The sequence below is a fragment of the Phasianus colchicus genome, chromosome 1, assembly GCF_987193195.1.
Source record: "Phasianus colchicus chromosome 1, bPhaCol1.hap1.1, whole genome shotgun sequence".
Classification (NCBI taxonomy): domain Eukaryota; kingdom Metazoa; phylum Chordata; class Aves; order Galliformes; family Phasianidae; genus Phasianus; species Phasianus colchicus.
Window position 1 is genome coordinate 181,039,082 of NC_143436.1, and position 26,782 is coordinate 181,065,863.

General features: G+C 44.2%; 1 protein-coding gene across 1 annotated transcript; it reads right to left on the reverse strand.

The window, feature by feature from the left end:
• Nucleotides 1–3,198: 3,198 nt before the first annotated feature.
• Nucleotides 3,199–9,050, reverse strand: C1H11orf87 (chromosome 1 C11orf87 homolog). Its single transcript, XM_031606198.2, has 2 exons — nt 8,933–9,050; nt 3,199–8,656 (listed from the first exon to the last, which is right to left on the reverse strand). The coding sequence occupies exon 2, from the start codon at nt 8,515–8,517 to the stop codon at nt 8,053–8,055; it is 465 nt and encodes a 154-aa protein (XP_031462058.1). The 5' UTR covers nt 8,518–8,656; nt 8,933–9,050; the 3' UTR covers nt 3,199–8,052.
• Nucleotides 9,051–26,782: the final 17,732 nt, after the last annotated feature.

A 26,782-nucleotide genomic window follows, 5' to 3' on the forward strand; every position in this document is an offset into this window, starting at 1 on the left:
TATTTTAATCCCAGACACCCAAGAGAAGGATATTAAGCAGCACTTAGGCTAAGACTCGTAAGCTCTCTTTCCCAAAATAGTCTTGAAGGGCTCAGCACCCCTGCATCCTTTCCCTTGTTGACAGATGCTGCCCTAGTGCTCCACACTGCCTTGTGGTTTACTAACTCATTCACTGCCCATTTGCACAATTGTGCCATAACTTGTTTCAGTCCAGGTGAAATAAGTCAGTGAAGGCCTAACACTGAATTCAGGTAGCACAGGGTAGAGATGCTGGCCGGAAAGCAAATGGGAACCTCCCGCAGTGCGGGTGCAGCTGGGGTGAGGCCTGCACTCCCAAGGAGGTCCCTTCCTCCTCAGGGCCCCTCACTGCAGCAGTGGTAGCACTGATGGTGAAATGCTCAGGCTGTGAACAAATCCAGATTTGTCAGCCTGGTACCTTTCTAACATGGCTTATGGTGTGATATTGCTTACTTTTTCAGACAGAATCTGAGATTCTTGTTTTTCTAGAATGTTTGAAAGCACATTCTGAAAAGAAACAGAAAAGGCCGTAATTGGAGCATAGCAGTCTCGAGGGTTTCTCTATAAGCTGTAGTATTTGAGGTTTTTCTCAATAAAAGACATCACACCCAGATCTGATAGCAAAAGAGCTGTTCTGCACTGTTCTGTTTTTTTCACTTGTGAGTGCACCTGCCTAAGGAATCTTACTTTGACACAGCCCCTTTGTCTCATGGCTACAGCCCTGTGCAGACAGTATTACTAAGCCCAGTCTGTCATACCTCAGCTGCCTCCTCCACTCCCCTGCTAGGTTCATCATAGCCCCTGTAGCCCTGGAGGAACTGATTTTAGAGCAGTTCTGTCACATAGGTAATAGCCTGTATATTCAGCTCCATTTTAGAAGTACATTAATCCACGATAACTCAAGTGGTAGAGCAGAGAGGTGTTGAATTAGCATTGTTATCAATAGGTAAAAAGACAAGGTTGTCTCAGACTTTGAATGTTTCTTGTTGTTTGCTCAAAAGCAATCAAAAGTTGTTCATTGAATTTTGCAAAGTGACTGTACGTGATCAGCTGGACACTTGTCCTGATTTACGCATCATCAGTGCCAGACTGAGCAAGCTTCAGCACATGTTCTGGAAGTGAAGGCTTTCCTTTGCTGAGGTCTACCAGATGATTTAGTAGAAACTGAATTTCTATAATGAAAACAAATAGACTTAAAACAGATCAGTTGGTATTATAGATAAGAAGGCCCCCCCCAACTGTGATGCAAGGTAAATGTATATGTCTAACATGTAAAAGTATATGTCTAGTAGCTCCACAAATATTTAGAGGTAAAAGAATGGATTGTGATGAACTGTTTTAGAAGAAGAAAATACGGATCAGGAGGCTGGCCCTTATTAGAAATTAAGATGACCTTGTCTGTCCTGCAGGCTTTACAAAAACCTTAATACACATACTATCACCATATCCTGTTGTCTATGTACTCTCCCCTGTTAGAAACAGCTACTTTTCCTTACAGTATTTCCTTACAGATTCTTGTTATGAAAGAATGACGATTTTTCAGCAGTTTCAGCTTTTAGTCTAGGACTGGCAGTTTAATCAGAAATGTGATGTTTCTCCAGAGGCAGTGGGCTGTCGGGACACATGACAGGATTTCTCAGGTGTTTGAAGCCCAGCACTTTCTCAAAAGCTTAGTAGCAGAGATATGCATAAAGGTATGATAATGCTGGATCAAAAGGAGGGAAAAGTCTTACAGAATCTTTGTAGAAATCAAAGGAAATGATCATTTAGAGAGAGAAATCTTGCATTGTCAGAAAGAGGATGAGGTAAGGAAGAAGCAAGCTCAGCAAACATAGCTCATCCTAAGGAAAGACTCACAAGACTAGCTGTCTAGTGGAAAGTCAGATTCAGAGTGAATTGCAGGCCGTAAAGAAAACTAAAGAAAGGTAAGCACGAATATGTCATCTACAGGTAACACCCAGGTTGTTCCCTGCTGCCCCCTACTGGAGCTGGGTACAGCCCATGAGCCAAACCACGGGAGAAATCCACACGCTCCAGAAGTACTGAGGGTAGCAGTCAGCAGCAGGTGAGATCTGTGTAATCTTGGACCCCACTGAACTTGAGAAGGTTTTGCCATCAGCTTCATTAGTGGTGGGATTATTCCCAAGAACTTTCTACTTCTATATCCTTAATACCTTAGTCAGCACTCTGCTCAAAGCCACGCAGGACTGTTATGAGACAAGTGCTGTGAGTGATGAAATGGTGAAATAAGCATAAGTCTTCTTGGCTCTCCTTCATAATACGCATTCCACTTCCACTTAAAAAAATTCTATTGAGCCTCTCGGCGAGGCTGTTGAAGCACCTTGCCCAGCCATCCATCTCCCAGCTGTGCCGTGTGCCACTTGGACCTGGCTGCCAAATGTAAGCACTTGAGTCATCCGAGCCAGGTGATCAGCATAAAGACTCTCTTAATTGGTATTATGGGATCAGCACTTTCTTGGTGCATGTGAGGCTTATTTGATTCATATCAGGGCTGCATATTTGCAAATTGCTGGTCTTTATTTAATAGGTGAGTTATCTATTTGTTACTACATAAATAGTTTGGAAGTTGAAGGACTAACAACAAAAGAGTGACAGAGCCAGGAATAAAATTTAAAGGTGCTTGCTTACAATTATGAATTTATCCTCCAGCACACATTGCTTTTACTGTGTTAGAGCTCACAGTTTCTGCTTCTAATGTGGTACACTTACCCCTTATTTATGGAGTTCTTAATCCCCTAGGATCCTTTATTACTTTTAGACTACTCGATGTCTGAAAAGTTTTAGCCTGTATTTTGTCAATGGTTTTGTGTTAGTGCTTATTGCAAAGCTAAAATCATAAGCTGAAGGCAAACTGCCTCTAATACATGAATTCCTTCAGATGATTTTTGGTAAGCATTTCACTTGGTTGGGGGTCTGAAGAGAACAAAGAATTCCATTGAACCCAACAAAACCTGTATGATCTTGTTCTACTCTACAATGTGAAATTTTTCTCTGTGTGTTCTTCTCTGTGTGCTTGCTTAAAAATCTTTGTCCTCTTTAGAAAAGTAAAATAATGAACAGATTATATTGCTCCATTTCAAAGAAGAAAACAACAAAGAAAAGCCAACTGGATAATCAGAAAATATAAATAAAGACAATTTCTACTGACAGCATTCTGATCCAAATATTTATTTCCTAACTCATACAAAATTGATGCTTGTGGAGGTACCGGGCTGGAAAACAAATGATTCTAGTTATCCACAGAGAACATACAGTACCAGTGGAACAATGAAGCCTGCTTTGACATGAATGAGAAATATTACAGGTAATTTACAAAATGAGATCCAGTGTCATATAGAAAATGACGTTTTGGAGAAACAGTGTCGTGAAGGAGGCTGATATTTGTCTGCTGGGGCTGCAAGGAATCCCAATTCACCCAGTCAGGCAGTGGATGGGGAGGCTTCCTTTCCGCCTTGGCAGAACTGCACCGGTGTGCTCACCGGACAGCCAGCTCTCCCCACAGGGCTCCTACACCTTCCAGTCTTCACAAGTTCATAGCACATTTGCTGTGCTGTGGAATTTGGCTGGATACGGACCAGAGAACTACATGTAAAAGACTGAAAACAGAAAGATGCTCTGTTCTACTAGGAATTTATTTAGTGATCAGATGGAAAATTTGGCCTCAGTGAAAAAAAGAGTCAGATACCAGAAAGAGATGAGAAAGTCAGTCCTGGGTAAAAGTAGTTCTAATTCTTAACAAAAAGTAAAACGCTATTAAAGGTTTGTATATGAGTCATGCCACCTTCTATGTAGATGAGAACTGTAACGAAACGGTATCTAAGTCATTATAAATTTTGCTATTTACACAAAAGAGGAAAAAGAAATTTTCCTATTTCATTTTTCATGTTACCCTCTGTACCTTGCGTACTTATTAAAATGTAGGGTTTCAACTACCCATAGAAAAAATACAAACGTGCAGAGAAAATGACTACTAGAAAGAAAAGAGCAACCAAGATCCATAACTAGATTTGCAATAATCCAGTCCTGTCCTAAGGATTTAGATCATGTTCTTTTTCCTTCCTACATAAAAGTTGCACTCATAACAACAGAACAAGAAAAACACAGTTGCTTCAAAACACTGGGCATAGAGTTCCAAAAACAAGATAGCAACTACTCAGAAATGCTGTGGAAAACATTACTCACGTAATAACTTGCTATTTACATTGAAGAGTGTAGCTTTTAAAATTAATAGAAAACTGAAGGGAAAAAATAATAAAAATTAAAAAAAAAATTTAGTCAAAGGACAATTTGGCCTATAAGGTGAAATCTCTGTTCTTTGCTTTTTGTCTAGCAGATCTTTTGAGATATATATCCACGTATACACAGATACATGTCTGGGAGAGAGTTATCAAAAGCTAAAACGTGTCTGGGTGGTGAGCTGGCAAATCTCATCTCAGAGATTACTTTTGCAGCAGACAGCCCCCCCGCAGCAGAAATGCTGGAGCGATACATGTGAATGAAATGACTCTCCCTGCCCACGACATGCACTGGATCCACACACACACATCAGTCTGTCAAAGCAGAGCTGACCACAGCTCTGGATCCCGGCTCTCATACACAACAGTCCCATTCCCACAGTGCTGGGCACAGAGCAGGGCTGCGGGATGCCGCCACCCGTTGTGTGGACGATGGGCAGGTTCCAGCTCCCTTTGCAGGTGGTGGATGCTCTCAGCTGGAGCTGAGATAAGCAGCAGCTCCAGGGACGTTCCGCAGGATGAGGAACCATTGGCTCATTGGGACCCAGCTTCTGAGCAGCCCTACGCACCCAGTAACGGCAGTCGTGCTCCTTCAGCTGGATGACTGGGCTGGGCGGTGAGCACCACAGCACTCCTTCTTATAGCAAGATGCTGTCGGCGGCAGGCCCTGATTCTGATTTTGAAGAGGGAAAATCCAGGCAGAGGATGTGGACCTCACCAGAGGAAGGACGGTCTGTTCTCCAGCTGTCCAGGCTCCATCCTAACTTGCCAAAAAAACAGTGCAAATTTCTAACAGTTCACAGGAAAAAGAATGTCCATATTGACAGGGTATAAATCCTTCCTTACGTACGAGAATGGTACATACCCGGCATCTCTATCAAATATCGTAGAAAAGGTTACACAAAAATAGTTAAATATATGGATACAGATACATAGATATTACACTTGCATAAAATATGTAGATTCAAAACCCTTTGGGCAGTTTCACAGTTAGCTGAAAATGTATGCTTTAGAAATATGAACAATTTCCTACACTTTTCTAGTTTAAGTAGGAGGGGAAAGGGAAGAAGCATCAGCCTTATTAATACTGAATGCTAAGTGCAGGAATTTAGCTGTAGCTGTAGGGCTTTGAAGCAATTGATTTGACAGAACCTCCAAGCATAAACTCTGTTTTAAAAATCCACATTTATTCCCTAGATCGCTTATTGTTTCATGAAAATGAAAACCTACGTGCCCTGCTTGTATCATCTAGATCTCCTGAGACCGCTCAATGAAACCTCACAAGCTTGCAATACTTCAAGGTAGGGTCATGCACTGGGAGTACACATGAGCCTTATTGCAGCATTTCTGTGTGATAACAGGAATTCATAACTTCTCACATCCTGTAGAATTTAACTTTAGAAATGCAAAACCTTGAATGACACCACAAGAAGCTCACAGTTCTGAAAAAATTAAAGTCAGTATGAAATTTTACTTACAGACCACATCATTTACACAGATTTACATAAATACAGAGATATTAAAATATTAAATCAAACCTAATTAACAGAGGATAGAGGTTTACATGATAACATTTTAATTCATTACATTTCTGCAACTATTCTTAGTGTCATGAGATTATATAAATAATATATATATCTATATATCCATAATATGTATAAAGATATATATATTTCCATCCTTTTTTTTTTCCTCAAAAATAGGGCAATTTTATAACTGCAATGAGATGTGACAAGCAGTACACTTCTGGGGAATTATTGCATGCCTTGAGTGCATAAGGCAGAAGGAAGAGTGTCTGACTAGAGACGCTAAAGAAGTAAAACCATCAACCAGAAATGCACTGGAGTGATTTGGAACATCTTATTGCTTTTATAAAACTCAAAATTATATACTGATTTTTAAGAAAAGGCACAAAATAAAGGGGAAAATAATATCTCTCTATTTAGTGGAGATCACGATCAGGAAGCTCCATTACTGTTCACTGAACACTCCTCACTGTCCTAAATCTATTCCCTGTGGTGCAATACTGTGTTGCGGTTGCATAAGGAGGTTAAACACAAAAGTTCATGCATCCTTTATTAGGGGAAACAAAACAAAGCCCATTTCCTTGCCCAACAACACAGCAGTAGCCATTAGCATCTGGTCACACCAGGGAGCATCGGCCATCATTCCCACCACACCACACCACCAACACCGGGTTCATTTCCGTACCAACCTCAGCTGGTAGAGCAGCTCCTGGAGCTGGATGCTACTGCACCCACCTGGGTGCTGGAGGCACACACTGAAACCCAACAGGAATTTTCCACCAGGCAAGATCACAAAGGGGTAAGACAGGGTTAAGAGAAGCACTGCCTTGAAACCCCTGCATATTGGTGCTGTCCATGGACTATGGAGCACTGTGGCACCCTTTCCTCTTTTCACCTTTGTGCTGCCTGCACAAGGGTTCTCCAACCCAACAGCCACACCAGGGGGCAGAGAACAGCAGAATGTTACAACCTGTGGGCTACAGCTACCTCATCACATCACTCCGAATGCCAGGATACAGGGGGAGAAAAAAAAAATTTAGAAAATCCCTCGGGATTACTTTTCCTTTGCTGTATTTTTCAGATGTTAATATGCACAGCAGAGGGCTGCCTCTGCTATGATACCACACAAGATGTTTCAAAGTTCGGATACGGCACTCTGTTAAGGCACCTTCAAGGAATGGGCTATGATTTAATTGCTAAGCAAAGCTGCACCGGACTCTGCCCCACGCTCCTCCAGCATGCACAGCACCAGCAGCACTGCACCTGCCCACCACTGACAAAAGCCACTGCTGTTTGCTAGGGAGAAACCACACTTCCGAAATAAATATCTGCTGGGCATTAAGAGCTGATATTTTGCACAACTGCCTGGTTAGTTCCCCAAAAGAGGAGAGGTGAGAAATTTAAAGTGTTGTCTGTCCTTAACTGCTTACTAGATTAGAAGGGATAAAAATATATATCAGCCTAAAAAAGTAGAAGCTGGCCCCGTTCTGCTGCAGGATTCCTTGCTGGGAGGTGAAGCTTTAACTGCAGCGTGTTTGGAGCAGGGTGCCTGGTGCAGAACAGGGTTTGTTTTGGGACCCCCAGGAGGAACAAGGCCATCTTCCCCCTGAGGTGTATTACCTCATACCACCACGCAGAATGGCAATGGTTTTGGGGGTTGTGCCTTGGGGAGGGCATTTAGAGATGATGGATGCTGGGGGGGAGAGGAAAGCTGCAGCTGGAGGATGGGGCCGCAGGGCACTGCAGTTCACCCAAACCCAACAGGGGGGTGGGTGTTACTCAAAACAAGATCCAGTCCTGGAGAGGAGCGAGAAGGGTGGGCCAGGGGCACAGGTCCAAGCACAACAGATAGCTGCTCCAAGAGGACAGGGGGGTCCCAAGGCACCCGCCAGACCTGCCACTCCCCCCACTCCACACCCCAGCCACGCCATGCAGTGTGACACTGGGGGCAGGGGGGATCCAGTAGTGAGATCACCCCACCCCTGGAGGTAACAATGTCTAGGGAAAAGGGACCTCTGCCCCTGACTCTCTCCTCCAGGCTAGGTATATGGTCGCTGCGTGCAGGTCCTTCTCCAGCACAAAGACGCATCCTTTCCTTGCACAGTCAATGAGAAACGCGATGTGATCTGTCATGCGCTTGGATCATGGGCTTGTTCGTTCATTGGAATTAGCAATGTTTTCTTCTTCTTTGAGGACTAGAATAATCACTCCGGTATTTACAAAGGTGCCTTCTCCCGGGCTCCCCTAAAGCATCATGACAAAATCACCGTCTGCAAGAGCCCCACGCCAGCTGTGTCCAAAGCTGCCTGCGCCGGCTGGGAGCTGGGGGCTGCCGTGGGGGGGGGGCGCTGGATCTCCGAGTCCCGGGGGGGTCTTCCCAGGCGGCTGTCTCTCTCCGGGGGGGTCTCTCCCGGTGCGGGGTGCCGGCTGCCGCCGCTGCTGCGGGCGCAGTGGTCCCGCTCGTACTCCTCCTGCGCCTTCTGCATCTTCCGCTTCTTCATCTTCCTCTTGTGGATGTGGAAGGTGGTGAGGGAGAGGAGGATGAGGCAGAAGATGAGGGTGACGAGGACGATGAGAACGAGGGTGGAGGAGAAAGACTGAAAGAGCTGACCCACTTGCGTGATGCAGGTGCTGCTGGCGTTCGAGGTGGCAGACGTCCTGTTCAGGAGACAAGGCGGCAGCGACAGCCTCAACTCCTTGGAGAGCTTGGCACTCATTGAGGAGGCTTCGGAAGACGAGGATCTTCCTCCCCTCTCTCAAGACGCCGGAATTTCAGTGGGGGCCGGGCTCGCTCCCGGCAATGCCCGCGGTGCCGCCGGCTCAGCCTCGCGCTGGCTCTAAACGCGACCGAGCAGCCTGCAAAGGGAGCGGGACCGTCAGCGCTGCCCACCCTGCCCGCCGCCCCGCCCCGGCCACCGCTGCGGCGGCCCCCGGCCCGCGCCCCGCCACGGAGCCAACGCCGGCGGCCGGGGCCGCGCCGCGGGACGGGGCGGGGGCGGCCGAGGCGGACACCCCGCGCACCGCTCGCCCCAACTAGTTGCCGCGGCGGCGGCGAGGGAGGGGAGGGAGGGACGGAGCCCGCCGCCGACCGGAGCCCGCAGGCCGAGCCGACCGCCCCCGGGAGCCCCTTACCTGCGGCGGCGGAGGCGGCGAGGAAGCGCCCGGGCGCCGCGGGCGCTGGGGGGCTGCGGCAGCGCGGAGTGAGGGCGCGGAGCGGAGCCGCTTCGGGAGCGCCGCCCGCAGCCTGGCACCGCCCCGCCCCTGACGTCACGCCGGGCCGCCGCCTCCCCTCGCACGGCCACGGGGCCCCGGGTGCCGAGCGGCTGCCGGCCCGCGCCGCGGGGACGCGATCTTTCCTGGCGACGCGCGGCTGTCCCGTGCCTCCCCCTGCGGGCTGCGCCCGCCCGCCGCGCCGCCACCCACAGGTTGCCTCGGGGCGCCCGGCCCTCCCGCCGTGCCGCCCCCGGGGCCGGTGTGTGCTGGCGAGCCGGGAACGCGGTGTCTGCAAAAGTGGCTGGGGCTCCGTGTGCGGCGGGGTGTTCGTCTGCAGCGGGGGTGTGGGCTGCCCGGGAGCGTGCTTCAGCTAAAAATCGAGTGGTTCCCAAATATAAGAGACCTTGGGATTTGAAGAATGCTTCCACTAGACATACGGGGACGAAAAGATATTTACCTTCAGGATGAAGCTCCTCAGTTTTCCAGAAGGAACAGTGATGGGGTTGTGGATGACTGCTCGGGGCTCAGTGAGTGCCTTCAGTCCCATGCTTGTGCTCTGACAGGGAGCCGAGGGCAGGGTCACTGTATGGCACCAGTGGCAGAAACAGGACTTCAAGGAAAAATAGAGGCTATCTTCTGCTGGCCTGGAGCCGCCTGAGAAGCCTGGGGGAAAGCCTGTACCAGGAGGAAAAGGATCTGCGGTGTTAGCAGATAGCAGGCTGAATGTGAGCCAGCACTGTGCCCAGGTGGCCAAGGAGGCCAATGTCAGGGGTTATAGAATGGTTTGGGTTGGAACAGACCTCAAAGATGATCTAGTTCCAGCCCTCTGCTGTGGGCTTGTATCGGCAGTAGTGCAACCAGCAGGAGCAGGGAGGGGCTCGTCCCTTTGTACTGGGCACTGGTGAGGTCACGCATTGAGTACTGTGTTCAGTTTTGGGCTCCTCACAAGAAAGACATTGAGGCCCTGGAGTGTGTCCAGAGAAGAGCAGTAAAGCTGTGAGGGATCTGGAGCACAAGTCTGGTGGGGAGTGGCTGAGAGAACTGGGATTGTTCTGTCTGGAGAAGAGGAGGCTCAGGGGAGACCTTATTGTGCTCTGCAACTGCCTGAAAGGAGGTTGTGGTGAAGCTGCAGTCAGCCTCTTCTCCCTCATAACAGGAGGAAGATGAGAGGGAATGACCTCAAGTTGCACCAGGGGAGGTTCAGGTTGGCCTTTAGAATCGTGGGATCATAGAATGGCCTGGGTTGAAAAGGACCACAATGATCATCTAGTTTCAACCTCACTGCTATGTGCAGGGTCACCAACCAGCAGACCAGGCTGCCCAGAGCCACATCCAGCCTGGCCTTGAATGCCTTCAGGAATGGGGCATCCACAGCCTCCTTGGGCAACCTGTTCCAGTGTGTCACCACCCTCAAGGTGAAAAGCTTCCTCCTAATATCTGACCTAAATCTCTCCTGTCTTAGTTTAAAACCATTCCCCCTTGTCCTATCACTATCCACCCTCGTAAACAGCCATTCCCCCTCCTGTTTATATGCTCCCTTCAAGTACTGGAAGGCCACAATGAGGTCTCCCTGGAGCCTTCTCTTCTCCAAGCTAAACAAGCCCAGTTCCCTCAACCTTTCCTCATAGGAGAGATGCTCCAGCCCTCTGATAATTGTAGTGGCCCTCCTCTGGACCCGTTCCAACAGCTCTGCATCTTTCTTATGCTGTCCCCAGACCTGAATGCAGTACTCCGGATGGGGCTTCACAAGAGCTGAGTAAAGGGGCACAATCATCTTCCTCACCCTGCTGGCCAGAGGAAAACATTAGGAAAAACTTCTCAAAGTGCTGAGGCATTGAAACAGACTGCCCAGGGAGGAGGTGGGGTCACTGTCCCTGGAGGGGTTCAGGAATGTGGAGATGTGGCACGAGGGGATATGATTAGTGGGCATGCTGGGGATGGGTTTACAACTGGACAGGTGATCTTAGTGGTTTTTCCAACCTTAATGATTCCCTTTGCAAAGGAGCTACAGCTCAGGGTTTCCTCTAAACGAACCCAAATGCGTGTTCCTGTTGCTCCTTCCCTCTCCAGATAATACCTAATGCCACAGAGGGGTGCTGCAGGGGCTGCAGAGAGGAGTCTCACCAGAGAGCTGAAGGACAGCCGCTCGCCCACCCTTCTTCCATGCAGCCCCCCAGTGCTGCTCAGTGCCTCCCCGCAGTGCCCATACCACACCTCCCTGTGTGCTTTCAGCAAGGCATCTCTTGCACACGTGCACACGTGCACATCCCCTCTTGCATACCCATGTCCTGGCTGATGTTATGGCTTCCATAACCCTTTCTTCCTCCATACCTTTCTACAATGTGCACATCTGCATCAGTGCACACTCTGCTCACTGCCTTAAGAGTGATAACCTCCAAGGTTACTTGCAGCTAAGGCTGCAAAACAGCACTGTGGACATTCCCTCTTTCTTCTCACTATTCCCAAAGCAGTGTTTGGGTGGGAGGCTACAAACAGGATGGGAGGAATGGAAGGTGCCCACCATGCCTGTGGTTCTGCAGAACCCCTCAGATCTCCCTAATGAGCAGTGAAGTGTGACAGACACCAACAGCTCTGTGCTCAGGCAGAATTTGAGAGGTTGTAGAAGCTGATCTGAGATGTTAGCTCATTGATTAGAAAAACTTTTTTTTTTCAAGGGGAAGAAAGAAAAAAGAAAACACCACAAAACCCATAAGATTGGCCATTTGTACAGAAAACAGCATTGGCAACTTTAGTATATTTAAAAAGATATCCTATGATGTTAGTTCTGTGCATGGCAATAATAGCAAAAATGTGGATTGAGTAAAAAGTAAAATTTAGAGCCAAAGAATTTTTAAATTCAGATACAGTTGTTATAAATTAACAGATAGGACTAGGTTCACGTAGCACTAACATATTTTCTCTTATCTTCAGATCTTAACTGTTTGAATAGGTAACACAGGAGTACTGAAAGTTAAGTTGCTTTAAACACATTTAAAATCATTTGTGCATTCCTTTCACCTGATGCCTGTCCCCACCTGACTGTTTGCCCCCCCCGTGTCCCACTGTGTCTCCTCCTCTCTCACTCTCCCCAGTCCTTGCTAATCCCCTTCTGCCCAGACTGCTTGGGCTGGAATCGCCAGGATGGGTCAAAGATATTTTATTTACTTTCAGAATGGTATTCTCATTATTCCTGGCTATCGGGATTAGCAAACAGTGAAAACATGAGTGTCTTGTGTATTTGTATGATAACTATTCTAACTAGTAGAATTTTGCTAAGCTGCAGGGAGTGAAAGATGGGCCTGGGGACTGGAGAAGGGCAGAAAGCATCAAAATCTCCACAAATGTTTAACTCTCTCCCTGCTGTCTCAGCCTCTGTGTCTGTGTTCATTTACAGCTTTGGAATATCTCTGCTTTACCTAAAAGAATCAAAGAGCAGAGGTAGTTCTTGCCCTGGCAAGAATTTTTAATGAGAGAGACAGTCAGAAGAGGAGCACTGTAGAGAAGAAGGGAAATAACAGTACTGTAGTTGGCATTCTGGCTCATGCTAGCTGCCAGCCAGCCAAAGTTTATGGATTCAAATATCAGTGAGTCTCGGAAATCAGGAGAAAAATCTGTCTTCTTGTGGACCAGTAGCTGCGTATTATTCCATTGTTCTGATTCACTGACATGATTGGATTTGAACATAAACATGCAAGAAAAGAATGCATCTCCAGTACTTACTGCAATAATGAAAAACCTTTTATTTAGCATAATGTGGATGCTAAATAAGGATGTGAGCGCCCTCTTTCAAAAATAAATTGCTCATTGCCTGTAGAGAATTTCCCCATAGTATACATACAGCATGACATTCGGAGAGGTTAGGTTTCTTGCTCTAGAAGCATTGGTCACTTTGTGATAGATGATATTATATGTAGGGGAGAGTTTTTATATTTCACAATGATGTTTGTATTCATTACAACCTTGGTAGCTCCTAGTTCTCTCCGCATTCACGTTGGTAAGAAGCAGGCAGCGTACGTATCTGCAAATCTCCCAAACAGACTTTTTTATGTGGGTATGTTTTAATCTGTTAATTAGGGAAGTTGTTCCTTCAGATGCTAATTCCTCATGCCCTGTCTTACACGGTCCTTTTTTTTTTTGCCAATGCAGCAGCCTAATGAGATAGCCTGTAAGAGCAAAGGCTGCTCATGTAAGTAAAGGTTTGATGGTTCAGGCCCTTGGCTATTAACGACCCTTCTTGAAACAAATTTATTGCCCCTTACTGTTTAAATTTAGCAGTTGATTACGTATAGAATAATGCATGATCCCTTTTGCACCGAGATTGATGTCATCATTTGCCAGACAGACACGGCACCTGATGAATGCCAATGACCCACATACTAATTTGCAGTCTCCCCGTGGGATAAAGGCCATCTGTGCACAAGTCCTTCGGTCCCTCCATACTCTCACTGCTATAGGTGGAGCCCAGTGATTTAAATGTGGTCTGAAAGCCTCGTGCTGTGAATAGGATGTATTTTAAAAAGCAAAAGAGAGCAGATTTGTATTTCATATGCACTGGTAGGTCAACTAATATCCTGCACATTGTAAGTGTTTATCTTGCAAAAATAATATAAGTGTCCTTGAGAGATATTTGATTGAAAATAGCTTAACTGTGACTGACGATGCTGCCTGCCAGGTTACCTAGCTCCAAAGCAGGGACTCTCTTTCGTTCTCATACGCCTTCCAGATGAGCACAGTCTGGATGATGTGGGCTCACAATTGCTTCATTCTCAAGAGATGATTCTTTATGAAGCTTCAGGACAATTTTACATATTCAATTTCTATTCGTACTTCAGAAAAATATTCTTTTCTTGTTCTGGTGAAGGAGAAATCTATCACATGGGACAATGAAGGGGAAAAAAGGATGCATGTGATGCTGGCTGGAGAAGGTTACTAAGCTATTGCTGAATTCAGCAGGGTGCTAAATGGCAGCGAGAGTAGAAAATGGGTTCAGGCAATGCTGGTTGCCTGAAATAAATAGACAACATTGGCTATGTCTGATAGAGTATGCAGGTCTCCAATTTAATTATGACAACAGACTTTTTTAGCTGCAGCATACATATGTCTGCTAACAAATTACTGATCTGGGTAAAAATGAACACAAAAAGGAAAGAGAGGCAGGATTTTATTCTGTAACAGCACATTAAAAGTGCTATTTACTTTTTCATTAGACAATACATTTTAGAAAGGCCCCATCAGGGTAATGACCTTTCAGATTTAATCTTTTTGCTCTTCTTAATAGTTTACAGATATTTCAGAGAATTCAGAAGTGCAGAATTTAATTATTATTATTTTTAAACAGAGAATGTGGCTTCAGGATGGCAAAATAGAAAGGGCTGTTGCAGTGGATATCACTGAGAGAAAAAGAAGCACATACTCCTTGGTTAAACCAGGGAGGAGTTTAAACACAGCAATACACAATTTAGATCTGAGTTCATGTTAACAGTGCCTCACCTGCTTCACTTTGCATGCATTTCAAAGAAAATCTAACACATCGTTCACTCCAGCTTTTAATATGGGATAAAACCCTTGTTCAGCCACATTCCAGCCCCACGGTTTGATGGTTTCATGCAGCCTCAGTGCTACAGAGCTGTTCCATCACACCAGTGTGTGCTAAGGGGGAGCATGTTTAGGCTGCCATTTGGGCTGGACTAAACGGAAAAGGGAGAGAAAAAGAAAGCACACCTCCCATAGGTCATCCCATGGCCTGGGAAGAGCGATCCTGGCAGATGCCTTTGTGCTCCTTAAAGACCCTTGGGCACACTGGAGCAGCACTGGTGTGGATGGAACACACAGCACCACAGTCCAAGATCTAACAGCTGCTGCCTGCATGCAGGAGAGAAGGGGCTCCCATTTCCAAGCTGGAGCAGGATGAGCAGGCAGGGCTTGGGCTGAGGCAGGTGTTTTCTTGCTCATTCTGTGCACACAACAAGCCTCTAGCTCCCTATAGTGGCCTGGCTTCATTCCAGCCAGGAAATCTAAGAAAACTGGAAAAGCATAATGGATGACAAAGCCATTTACCTCTATCTCTACCAGAAAAAAATCCATGCTCAGTCAACTCCAGGCTCACTGCGCTGCTCCTCGGTGAAGTACATAGCTCACATTTTGCCCAGAGCCTTTTATAATCCTTTTTTTCCCCTTCAACTGCAGTGTGAAGCAGGAAGTTGGTAGTACTGCATTATTATTCTGCTCTGTTCTCCTCTCCTGGGTGGTAAGCACCTCAGAGACCCCTGGCTTCGTTCCTGTTTTCTCCTTATCAATACAGTAAAAGAAATTCCAATGCCAGCTGCTGGAAACATGTTTTTCTCCTGTTGTATACTTTAAATTAATTATGAACAACCCCATGCTTTTGACTTGTCTGTCCTCCTGCTTGTAGCTGGGATGTTAATGATCAGTCAACTTCTCTTATAGAGATTTGAATTCAGTTTTGAAATTATAGAAGTTATTTCTATCAGATTTATGCAACTTCAGTTTTGTTTTTGTTTTTCCTTCTGAGAGTATAATTTAGAAACAGGGAGAAAGAATATTAATTTTTAATGACAGTATCTCCTCCAAACTTCTTCAGTGCAAAATTTCTGTATGTTCATAATTTCTAAATAAGGGTTAGAAATGTTAAGGTCTGACTCTGAATGGTACCATGCCCTGCAGTCAGGGAAACAAGCAACTACCCTTGGGAAAGATCAAGAAATTACCAATTGCTTTGAGATCAGGTCAGACAGCTTTCAGCAGTGGTCCCTTGCAGGCACCTCTTCCCCTTTTTCCCAAAGACCCAGGAGGCAAATGGAGCTTCCTTGGCTGCAGGAGAGGTGGTCCATTCCATGACAAGGGGACATTTTACAGCTGATGATACTATTGGCTATTAAAAGAGAAAAGCCTGTGACACACAGACAGGAGCTCAAGATTTTCTCTTTGCTATTGCTGTATTTACCTGATATCATGTTGGATGTGTTTGTGACTAATCCATTTCAACAAAAATAACATCATTCCCCTTAGAAGTGCTTATTTTTCGCAGTAATATCAGCAGGAAAGCAGCTGTTTACTGTGTATTCATTTTAAAGTTGGCTTGCTTCACCAGAGAGTATATTAGGCTTTCCTGGAGAACCATGTAATCTCTTATTACTGAACTCTTTGTTTTCCTCTCTCTGTCTTCTTCTGCAAAGTTTTGTAATACTCTTTGCCATGTCATATCTGAAATTAGACTGAGAACCCTTTGAGAAAGCCACTGAATTATCCGATTTTAATCAGGAGATGCTGTGAGAGAGCATTAAGCTCTCTCTAAAATAATAATAATAATAATTTTAAAAAAACAACAGCCAGAGCATCATCTGGAAATAAGAACAAAATATAAATGTAATAAACATTCAATGAAGTGATTGGCTTTTTTAAAGCCCTAGAGCAGGAACATATTTGGATGTGGCAGTGTCCTTGCATTGGAGCAGGAGGCATTTTAGCTGTTTTTGCACATACTTAAGAAAAGTACTGATACCATAACTTTCCTCTACAGACTTAGATAAGAAGTGCCCATAGCTTACAGACGTGGAAGGAAGCCTGTATCATCGTTCTTTTCTATTAGCCCTGCTTCCTATTTCTTCTGACCTTCGTCACTCAGAAGTAAAAGCTGGGTCTCTAAATCATTGCTTATTGGAGAGGATTAGGACACGATGCAAATATTTCTGTTTGTCTTGAGGGACCAGGAGTATAGTTTAGCTAACCCTCCTCTCACCATCTTTGTGGGTCACTTGAGTAAAGCATCACTGTGAAAAATAAAAGCTTGGAAAGCAAAGGGGAAGATTCAGTCTGCAGAAGAGCAATTAAATGATTAGTCAAAAAATGAACGTGAGAATGAATTTTATAGAATAAAAAAGAACCGGTGAAACAGAGGAGATACAGTGTAGATGTGACAGCTGTAAATAGCTGTTATTTGGGGAGTAATACGTAACAGCTGGAAGAGGGATTACAAGAAATTGGAATTACGTAACAGAAAATTATACAACACGAAACCATCAGTTGTCATTTCAATAACAGACCTATAAGTATGCAGTACTAAGTGCAGTTTTAGCTGCTCTGGTTAGAGAGATGTAAGAATTCCTATGAGAACACACATCAAAAATTCTGTAAGCTGTGATTCGACAAAGAAAAAAGAGAGAGAAATGCTGTAGCAGTTTTATGTCACTTGCCACTTGCAGTGCTGTGGGGTCCTTTCCAGTCTGTCATATTTACTCCACAAGTTTGCAAAAGAGTTGGGCATTCACTACAAAGTGCATGGCAAAGATAGTAATACTATGCGTCATAAGCTCCCAGGGACAGTATTACAAGAACAGAATGTCTTCCTAATGAGAGCAAATGTAGAAACATAGCTGAGATAGAATAAGAACCTGTGTTGTGCTTTGTCTTTTGTAGGAAAAGAGAGATAAAGAGAAGAGAAGAGAAGGAAAGAGGGAAGGAAGGAAAAAGGAAGGAAAGAAAGAAGGGAGTTCACTGTAACTTGTCTAATAAAGGCTAGGAGACCTGGAGATCTGGTTTAGGAGCAAATGGATAGGTCATTTAGAAAAGGATGAATTGAAGATCAGCCTGTAAAGTGTCAGGATGGCACAGAAGAAACATAAGGAATTGCAGCTTTGTTCATACAGAAAACTAAAGAGATGAATTGCACAAAACCAGGATTTTTCCTTCACAGTTGTCAGACATACCAAGATTATGAATATGACTATATCGAACAAAACGGAGGCCTGACAAGTTACCTAGAAAGTGATCTCGTTTGTAGAAACCATCCAACATTATTTAGTTTAGTAGGTGGGGCAAGTAGGAAAGGTTATTGTATGCTGTATCTATTTCGTTGGAAAGACAATCATAGAATCATAGGCTGGTTTGGGTTGGAAGGGACCTTAATGCTCACCCAGCTCCAATCTGCCACAGGCAGGGCTGCTGCCCACCAGATCAGGCTGTCCAGGGCCCCATCCAACCTGGCCTTGATGAAGAATGTGCTTAAAAGCAGGACACTTTAATTTGAACACTTTGCAACAGCAGTCATAGAATTTGGCAGGACAAGGGCCACTGTTCATCAGAAATGCTGGAAGAAGGTCTTTATGGTAACACTTGGGGTAGATACCAAATCTTTCTGCAGCCCTCAGGCAAGAAAGTATTTGGCTTAGTAAAGGGTGGAAATTCAAAACTTTCAGTACTTAATTCCCCAAGGAGAACTGCAGAAAGCAGCAGTAACTACCTGCACCCCTCATGATGACTAAGAAAACAAAAAGCCACAGAAGGCTATAGAAGCCAAGCATGCTGCACAGGAACTTGGCAAGGAATTTAGTCCTTGAGTCTGGCTGCTTAGGAATGCACCTTGAAAGTAAAACCTGGGTTCTGGTCCATGTTCAAAAGGCCACTTATATATTATAGATTAAATAACTTCTGGATGAAAAACACAGAAAATGTTGGGCAAGACCATTCACATCCAGAGGTAGGAGAAGCATGGTGCCCTTTGAGAAGACTTTCTGGATGTGATTCTACTCACAGGGGCAGTGCAGAGCAGCAAAGATATGGGGCTGTACAGCTTTACTGTCTGCATGCTTTTTGACAGCTGCTGTCTGTGACAAGCACCCTCACAAAGTGCCATCATATTAGTGAAGACAAGGATGGTTCCCAGCTGATGGTAGGGACAAAAGGCATTGGAAAGAAGGGGAAAGAAAACACTGGGTCATAAAAAGCAGTAGGATCAATCTGACTTGTGATGTTGAATGTTTTTTGCTTGCAACTACTTTGACTGGAGTCCTGTACAATCTTGATGTCTTAGAGAATGCCTTATGATTCCTAATGGGCAAACCATGTTCTCTGTTCTCAGGGCATCTTCAGTTGCTCACAGGACTGTACTTTGTCAGTACAAGACTGTCATGGCAATTGCTTTTTCTTCCACTATTTGTTATGACATTTGATAGCAGAAAAACAAAGGAGTGGGATGTTGGTAGTGGGAAGTTTTGAAGCTAAATTATGTGTGTTTGAGCTAATGATATCACTAGGTTGCTTTTCCAGATTAACACAATCCTGAAAAACAAGAAAATGAGATTGCCCAACTAGTTCACAAAGGTGATACTTTTATAACAGTGTATTTCAGCTGAACATGTTTGGGTGTATGTTTCATATCAGCCAAAATTTGTTTTTTGTTTGTTTGTTTGTTTTTTTCCTTTTAAAATCAATTCAGCAAAGTATTTTAACTTTATTTAGTCATCACGTGCAGTACTATTATTTTTAAAAAGCCTTACTGATAACAGCTGAGTCATTGTCCTTTTAAAAACTTTTTAAAAGTACATTTCTCCAATAGCATTCCATAACAATTTCACAATGACTAGAATAGGACACAAACTAAGCCTCATTTGAGCTGTTCCAGTCTATTACACAAATTGTATCAATTTAAGCAAATTTGTTGATTCCTATTTAATTGGAAGACAAAAGCATCTCTTCCTCTTCCTGGCTACTTAAAGCCAGATCAAGAAATTAAAAATATTGGTTTGAGAGGCATACAAACAAATATCTGAGATCGAAAGAATCGTGCTTATTTGTTGAGATTTTACATTGAACACAATCTGTATCACTCCAATCCACAAATAACAATCATGTTAGTGAGTAATTAAGGCAAGGGACAAAGTCAGGGCTACAATATTCAATTCCCCACTCAGCTACTGACTCACAGTGTGATTTTGCTCATTTACCACCTATCAAATGGAAAATGTGATAATGATAATGACAGGGATAATAATACCTACATAAAAGAAGTACTAGAAGTCTTTATGTTTGGAGAGAGCTTTGAGATAGAGCTGCTATATAAATACGAAGTATAATTAGCAAGGGACTATGAGTTTGCACGGTTTGTATCTTCCTCAGGCTTTTCGAATTAAAGACAGACGAACTCTGCATATCTGAGAGACTGCAACTCCTTTGTCTTAAGAGCTATTTGGGAAATAATTATGTTTCACAGTTGCCATCACTGGCTATTGGACCCAGCCTTATGAAAAGGCCTAAGTACTTGCCAGTCATTAACATGAGAAACTTTGAAGATGGTTCAAAATGATCCTATCACTGTGACTGCAGGCTACAGCTTGTCTGGTTGCATTCTGTTCTTTGTAGCCACACGTAACAATGCATTTGTATGAAAGGCAGGAGAAAAGAGCAAGGGAACAAGAAGAGGTTCAGTGCTTTTGTGAAAGGTGAACTGCACATGCATGGATGAACTTAGACATTCTCTTGTACTATAAATCCATCTGCCAAACTCTTCAGAATGGTCAAATATAACTCCAACAGTCATTTTCTTGATCAGTTCACGTGTCCTATCCGGGCACAGTGATATTTTTCTGCTGCCTGCTGAAAGTCTTTGAAAATAATGGATTGCCTTAGAACAGAAACCTAGAAAAAGTAAGGATAAGACACTTCTGAAAGGTGAAATCTTCATCACTGAATGTCAAACTAAACATTAGCTTTTCAAAGGTAATATAACCAACCAAAATTGGAGGGGAAAAGAAAAGCAACTAGACAGCTTACAGAACATTGGAGACTACAGCACAATGTCGTTCTGCAAAACGGGTCAATAACATTGCAAAGGCACAGCAGTCTCTTTCTTTTATATAATTAGCTAGACTTTTTTAAAACAAATGAAATAATTAAAAAAAAAAAAAAAAAGAAAAAAACCAGCCTGCAAATAATTTTTGTGTGCAAACAAAGGATTAGTGCAGAGGAGCAGCAAAAATATCTTCTATTAATAGCTTGTTTTGTAGGAAAAAAATTAGACATGATGAGATTTGTGTAAAACTGGCAGGCTATAGGAGCATGAAGACTGAAGTGATATTGAAAGCATTTATGTAAGCATTTTGAAAGCTTTCCTAGTGCATAACATTATAAATGCTTCTCTATTTTCCTCAAAAACATGGCAAAATCTTAGACCATCATGGAATAGAAAGTGTTTTCAAGTCAAGGCTATAAGAAAACCACTTGATTTTTCCAACCTAGTTATGTTGCATTATTTTTAATTACACTGCTGTGTTAAAAGTCCACATCAAATCAGCATCATGATGCTGAAACATTAAAGAGGGATCATACTCCACAAAAACACAATTCAATTAAAGAAGCAGTGAGGTAAAGCAATTTAGCTAAGGCCACCAAAAATGTCAGTGGCAGAACAAAAGCAGTGCCAGGATCCCATCATCTGTGATGGAAATGAGAAATGTATGACAACACTTACAGCATTAATTGGTAGACCAGACCTATAGGCAATGAAACCAAATATTTTGCAGTCAATTCAGTGGCTTCTGCCCCATCTCTGGTTAGTGAAGTCCCTGGCATCCTCCAGTGCTGTTTCACAAGAAAGAGTGGCTGACAGCTTAGCCACAAAGGTACTTCTCTGTGCTCTTGTTTACTGTTCTGGAGATGGAGAACTGCCAGCAGGTGACAGGATATAAAAACATAGGTCTCAAAGAGAGTTTGAGGTAAGGAGGAGAAGAACCAGCAGCGAGCACAGTGTGTGGTGGATGTCCCTATTATCTTGTGATAACAGAAGTTCAAAAAAGCATGTTTATATAAAAGAGAACACTTTTAGTTTGCTGCAGCTTTCTTCTTATAAAAGAAATGGAATAAGTCCAAATGGAATAAATCTGGGCTTAATGCATCACTGAATAATAGACTGGGAGAAAAATATTTTACAGAGACATCATTCTGTTGATGCTTGTTGCAGTCCTTCCTGAACATCTTTATGAAGTGCTCAGAGCCAGTCTTGGTGGCAGACTAGATACTGCGTGGATGGGGGTTGTTTTTCTGTCCTTAACTGAGCAGGAAGTACCGAATGTCTCTGGTTTATTAGTGACATTGCTGGGGAGCAGCATCCTGAGGGAGCTTTCTGAGGACAACAAATGGGATAAACCCAAACAGAACTGATGTAAAACATGAAATGGAAGACCAAAAAACTTTTGTGGATAAAAAAAAGAGTCTGTAAACACTGTCTTAAAAGCATTGTTTGACCAAGAATCAGTGAGGACCAGTGGAACAAGGGAGACACCTAGTCCATGTTGTTAAGGACAACTTCCTTATCTGTACCAAAGAATTCACAATTGTGACATTTGCACCTCAGAACCCCCTTGCAATTTTTTTTTTTTTTTTTTTCTGCATTAAAATCACTGTGATGGATATTTCTTGCAACAATAAGGAAATTACTCCTTTGCTTCTGGAGACAATTCAGAAGCACGAGGAAGGATTACAATTAAGGAATATCACAGTCACTGCTGCAAGGCCATGTCTGATAATTGTTTCATGCTGTATTGATCTTATCGCTGCTCCTCTCTGTTCAGAAAAAGGCATATTTCCTTTCTGTCCCACGTTGCCATGACCCTTCTTGACTGAGGAAAGCTGAGTAGGACGCTCAGAAGTATCAGCGTCAATGGAGCATGTTTGTGAGGGTGGCTGGGCAGCATCCAAGGGAACACAGTCAGTATTTTACGAAAATAGCCTTATGCAGAGTTCACTGTCCTTTCCTTCTGTTCAGACCAATGCTCTCCTTTTACCTTATCACGCATCAGACATTATTGCTCTTCTTCCTGCAGGCCTCACTGACCTTCCTCCCAGTGTCCCCAGCTGGCAGCTGGCATGAGCGCTCCTCTCCTTCTCAGTGCCCCAGCCCAGTCTCTGCAGGAGCTTCCTACATCTGAGCCCAAATCCCTGCAGTGTGAATGGGAGAGCTGTGTAGGCTGCTGGATGCGTCATGTGCCCATCGCTGCAGCTCGTACACTCTCCAGTGATAATCTCTCCATTCTGAAAATTTCATTTCTGAAACCGTGGATACACTTCAGATTTGTTGAGCCTCAGAAGAATAAGGTACATCTGGGATTTCAAAACAGGAGTTAGACTGAATTACTCTGGGGCATATAATGCATGCAAATGATATATATGCCCTTAAGGGAATATTAACTGTTTTTCCAGGTGAATAACATCTATGTGATATTTCATACGTGGTATGGTGCAGGTGTGAGTGAAAATATCCTAAAATATTGATATCCAAGAGAACGCACTGTAAGCATTCACTACACAATTTCAGATGGACACGAGGCCAGCTGAAATGCATTCCCAGACTTTTGTCTGGTGTCAGTACCAGCTGCCAGGCTCCAGTGCTGTGCTGCTCCTGCTCCTTTAATTACCATTGCCGTACAGAAAACCCCCATGGTCTATTTTGGCCTAAGTGACTATGGACTCCAAGGATGTTCATTCACCTGTCCTTTAACTCAACTTCATGTATTCTCTGAAAACTGAAAGTCATTTCATAGAAACATAGAATCATTAAGGTTGGAAAAGACCACAAAGATGATCCAGTCTTATCAGCCCATCCCCACCATGCCTGTTAACCACATCCCTTAGTGCCATATCCACCCTATTCTTGAACACCTTCAGTGACGGTGAATTCCCCACCTCCCCGGGCAGCCTGTGCCACAGCCTCACCACTCTTTCTGAGGTATCATTTTGGCTCTTTGCAAATGTGTCCCTCCGATGCCTTCTCTCTCTGTACATGCTGAATGATCTGTTTCCCACCCACTGCCCGGCAACAAGATCAAGATTTCAAGTCAACAAAAGATCACAGTTCCCACCACCATATTCTGGTCTTGCTTTGCACTGCTTGCTTATTCTTCATACCCTAAACATAAGGCAGATTTCTTAGCATCTTCGACTTACTTCCTTTACTGCTGGCATTTCTCAGGTTGTCAGTTCCATATCATCTCCCAGTCCGCACATCTTGTTCTACATTTCCTTCTGTAAGATAACTGCTACTTCCTATATATAGCAGAAACAGAGCAGGCTCCACATATTCCCACTTGTCACTCCTATCCCACTGTCTCTCTCAACCTCTCTGTCCTATTTACCATCCCTGGTTTCTGTTAGCAAACCCGAATGAGCATTTCAACATCAGTGCTCATTTGTTAACCTTACAGATGACTGTCTCAGTGGCGATCCAGAAGTTCATGTGAATGATGCACACTCATCCACCCCATTCCATCCTCACCTTCTCCACCGGGGAAGGATTAATCAAGATGGCTACGTTTGAATTTATGTGCCTGTGCTGAGCATCTCTAACTAATCTCTGTCAGCCCAAGTGTTCTCCATTTGTCCCTCACTCCCTTTGCTGAGACTTGAAAAAGAAGCCAGAAAAGAGTCTGTAGTTACCAGTTCTTTTGAGCTCTCTTTAATTTGTGAAGCCAAGGTAAGTATCTCTGTTCTCTAAGTGCAGTAGGTTCAATCGTCAGCTGGCACCAAATCAATAGAGCTGCATTGGTTTTAGCCCAACGAAAATTTTTTTCTGTCTTCAGCTTCCAGTACACCTGTCTGTATAATCTGAGATCGGTGAACAGCTCAGAGCAGTTTGACAAGGTATCACTTTTTTCTGAGGGGACACATGCTCCTTCCTGAGCTGAAAACCAACACACACTCACTTTGCTTCTGGGAAAGTGATTTAAGTTAACACATTTCTTATCAAACAGCCAGCAAGGACTAAGCATGCACATATACTCTTCTGAAAGCTCAGCAGATGAATGGCAGGACCCAATCACATTCAATTAGTACTTATATTTTATAAGCAAAGTATCACAGAATCACAGGGCCCAGGGACCCATCCAGTCTGGCCTTGAACACCTCCAGGGATGGGGCATCCACAACCACTCTGGGCAGCCTGTTCCAGCACCTCACCACTCTCTCTGTAAAGAACTTCCCTCTGACATCCAATCTAAATCTTCCCTCTCTCAACTTAAAAAACCATTTCCCCTTGTCCTGCTGTTATCTACCCTTTCTAAGAGTTGATTCCCCTCCTGTTTGTAGGCTCCCTTTAGGTACTGAAAGGCTGCAATGAGGTCACTCTGCAGCCTTCTTTTCTCCAGGCTGAACAAGCCCAGCTCCCTCAGCCTGTCCTCATAGGGGAGGTGCTCCAGTCCCCTGATCATCTTTGTGGCCCTCCTCTGGACCCTCTCCAACAGCTCTCTGTCCTTCTTGTACTGGAGGCTCCAGACGTGGACACAGTACTGCAGATGGGGCCTCACAAGAGCAGAGTAGAGAGGGACAATCACCTCCCTCTTCTGATGGAGCCCAAGATACCATTTGCTTTCCGAGATGCAAGAGCACACTGCTGGCTCACGTTCAGTTTTTCATCTATCAAGACCCCCAGGTCCTTCTCCACAGGGCTGCTCTCAAGGACCGCTCCTTCCAGTCTGTAGGGATGCCTGGGATTCCTCTGGCCCAAGTGCAAAACTTTACACTTTGCTGTGTTGAACCTCATCAGGTTCACCCAGGCCCACCTTTCTAGCCTGTCAAGGTCCCTCTAAGTGGCATCCCTTCCTTCCACCATGACAACCACACCACTCAGCTTGATGTCATCAGCAAACTTGCTGAGAGTGCACTCGATTCTGTCATCAGTGTCATTGATAAAGATGTTAAAGAGGACCAGTCCCAAGACAGACCCCTGGGGGACGCTGCTCATTACTGGCCTCCACCTGGACATGGAGCCATTGATGACCACCCTCTGTCTACAGCCTTTCAACCAGTTTCTTATCCATCAAGTGGTCCACCCATCAAATCCACATCCCTCCAATTTGGAGATAAGGATGTGGTGGGGGACCATGTCAAAAGCCTTGCTCAAGTCCAGGTAAATGACATCGGTCACCTTTCCCTTGTCCATCTATGCCATCACTCCATCATAAAAGGCCACCAGATTGGTCAAGCACGACCTTCCTCTGGTGAAGCCGTGCTGGCTGTCACGGATCACACGCTCATTCCTCATGTGATCAAGCATGTCATCCAGGATGATCTGTTCCATGATCTTCCCAGGCACAGAGGTGAGACTCACCGGCCTGTAGTTCCTGGGCTCCTCCTTGCTCCCTTTCTTGTAAATGGGAGTGACATGACCTTTCCTCCAGTCATCCGGGAGAAAAAGTAGTGTGACTTCTCTTTCCCTGTTGGGAAATTTAAGTCTTATATCACAGTGGTCTCCTGGAGTTCTGTCTGGATCTGACTGTGTTCCTAGTTCCATCTTCATAGGTCTTAACCACTGCAGACTTCTTCAAGGACTTGAGGGAGACAGCAGAGATCCTCTCTTTTGCTCTATTTTCTGTTTTCATATGGCTTTTTTTAGTAAAATCTTTTATTTTCATATTTTGAAGGATACAAATGAACAATCTCTTTTACTTGTATATTTGGCTTAAATCCATTCTTGACCGTGGTGACAGGAGGATGTCTTAGTTTACATCTCTGTTCACAGAAGTCCTCTAGGTATTATCTTAGTTGGCTGAATCAGCATTCATTCTTGCAGAGCCTGAAATATGTCTACCACTTTTGTTTCTACTTCTAAAAATCATTTTATAAGCTGTTCCTACACATTCAGCTTAATATAGATGCTATTTTATACATTGTGGTTTATAATGTCTCTTCAAAAGCTCTAATTGCAATATATTTGCTAACCAAAAAGCATTTATTCCTGATTAGAAAATATACTTTGCTTTATGATGCTAGGCTTAGTCACATCTGTTGGACTCTAAGCAACTTAGCAAGATTAGGAAGGAATCAGATTTTTATTTGCCCAGGAAATATATCCAGGGCTATAACAGTTGACACTAACAACATTAGCAGAAGGAGATGTAGCAGTCTAACTCTCAGAGATTAGAATAATACCAATTGTGTAGACCATAGGATCTGCCTGTTGCATAATTCACAGTGCTTACATGC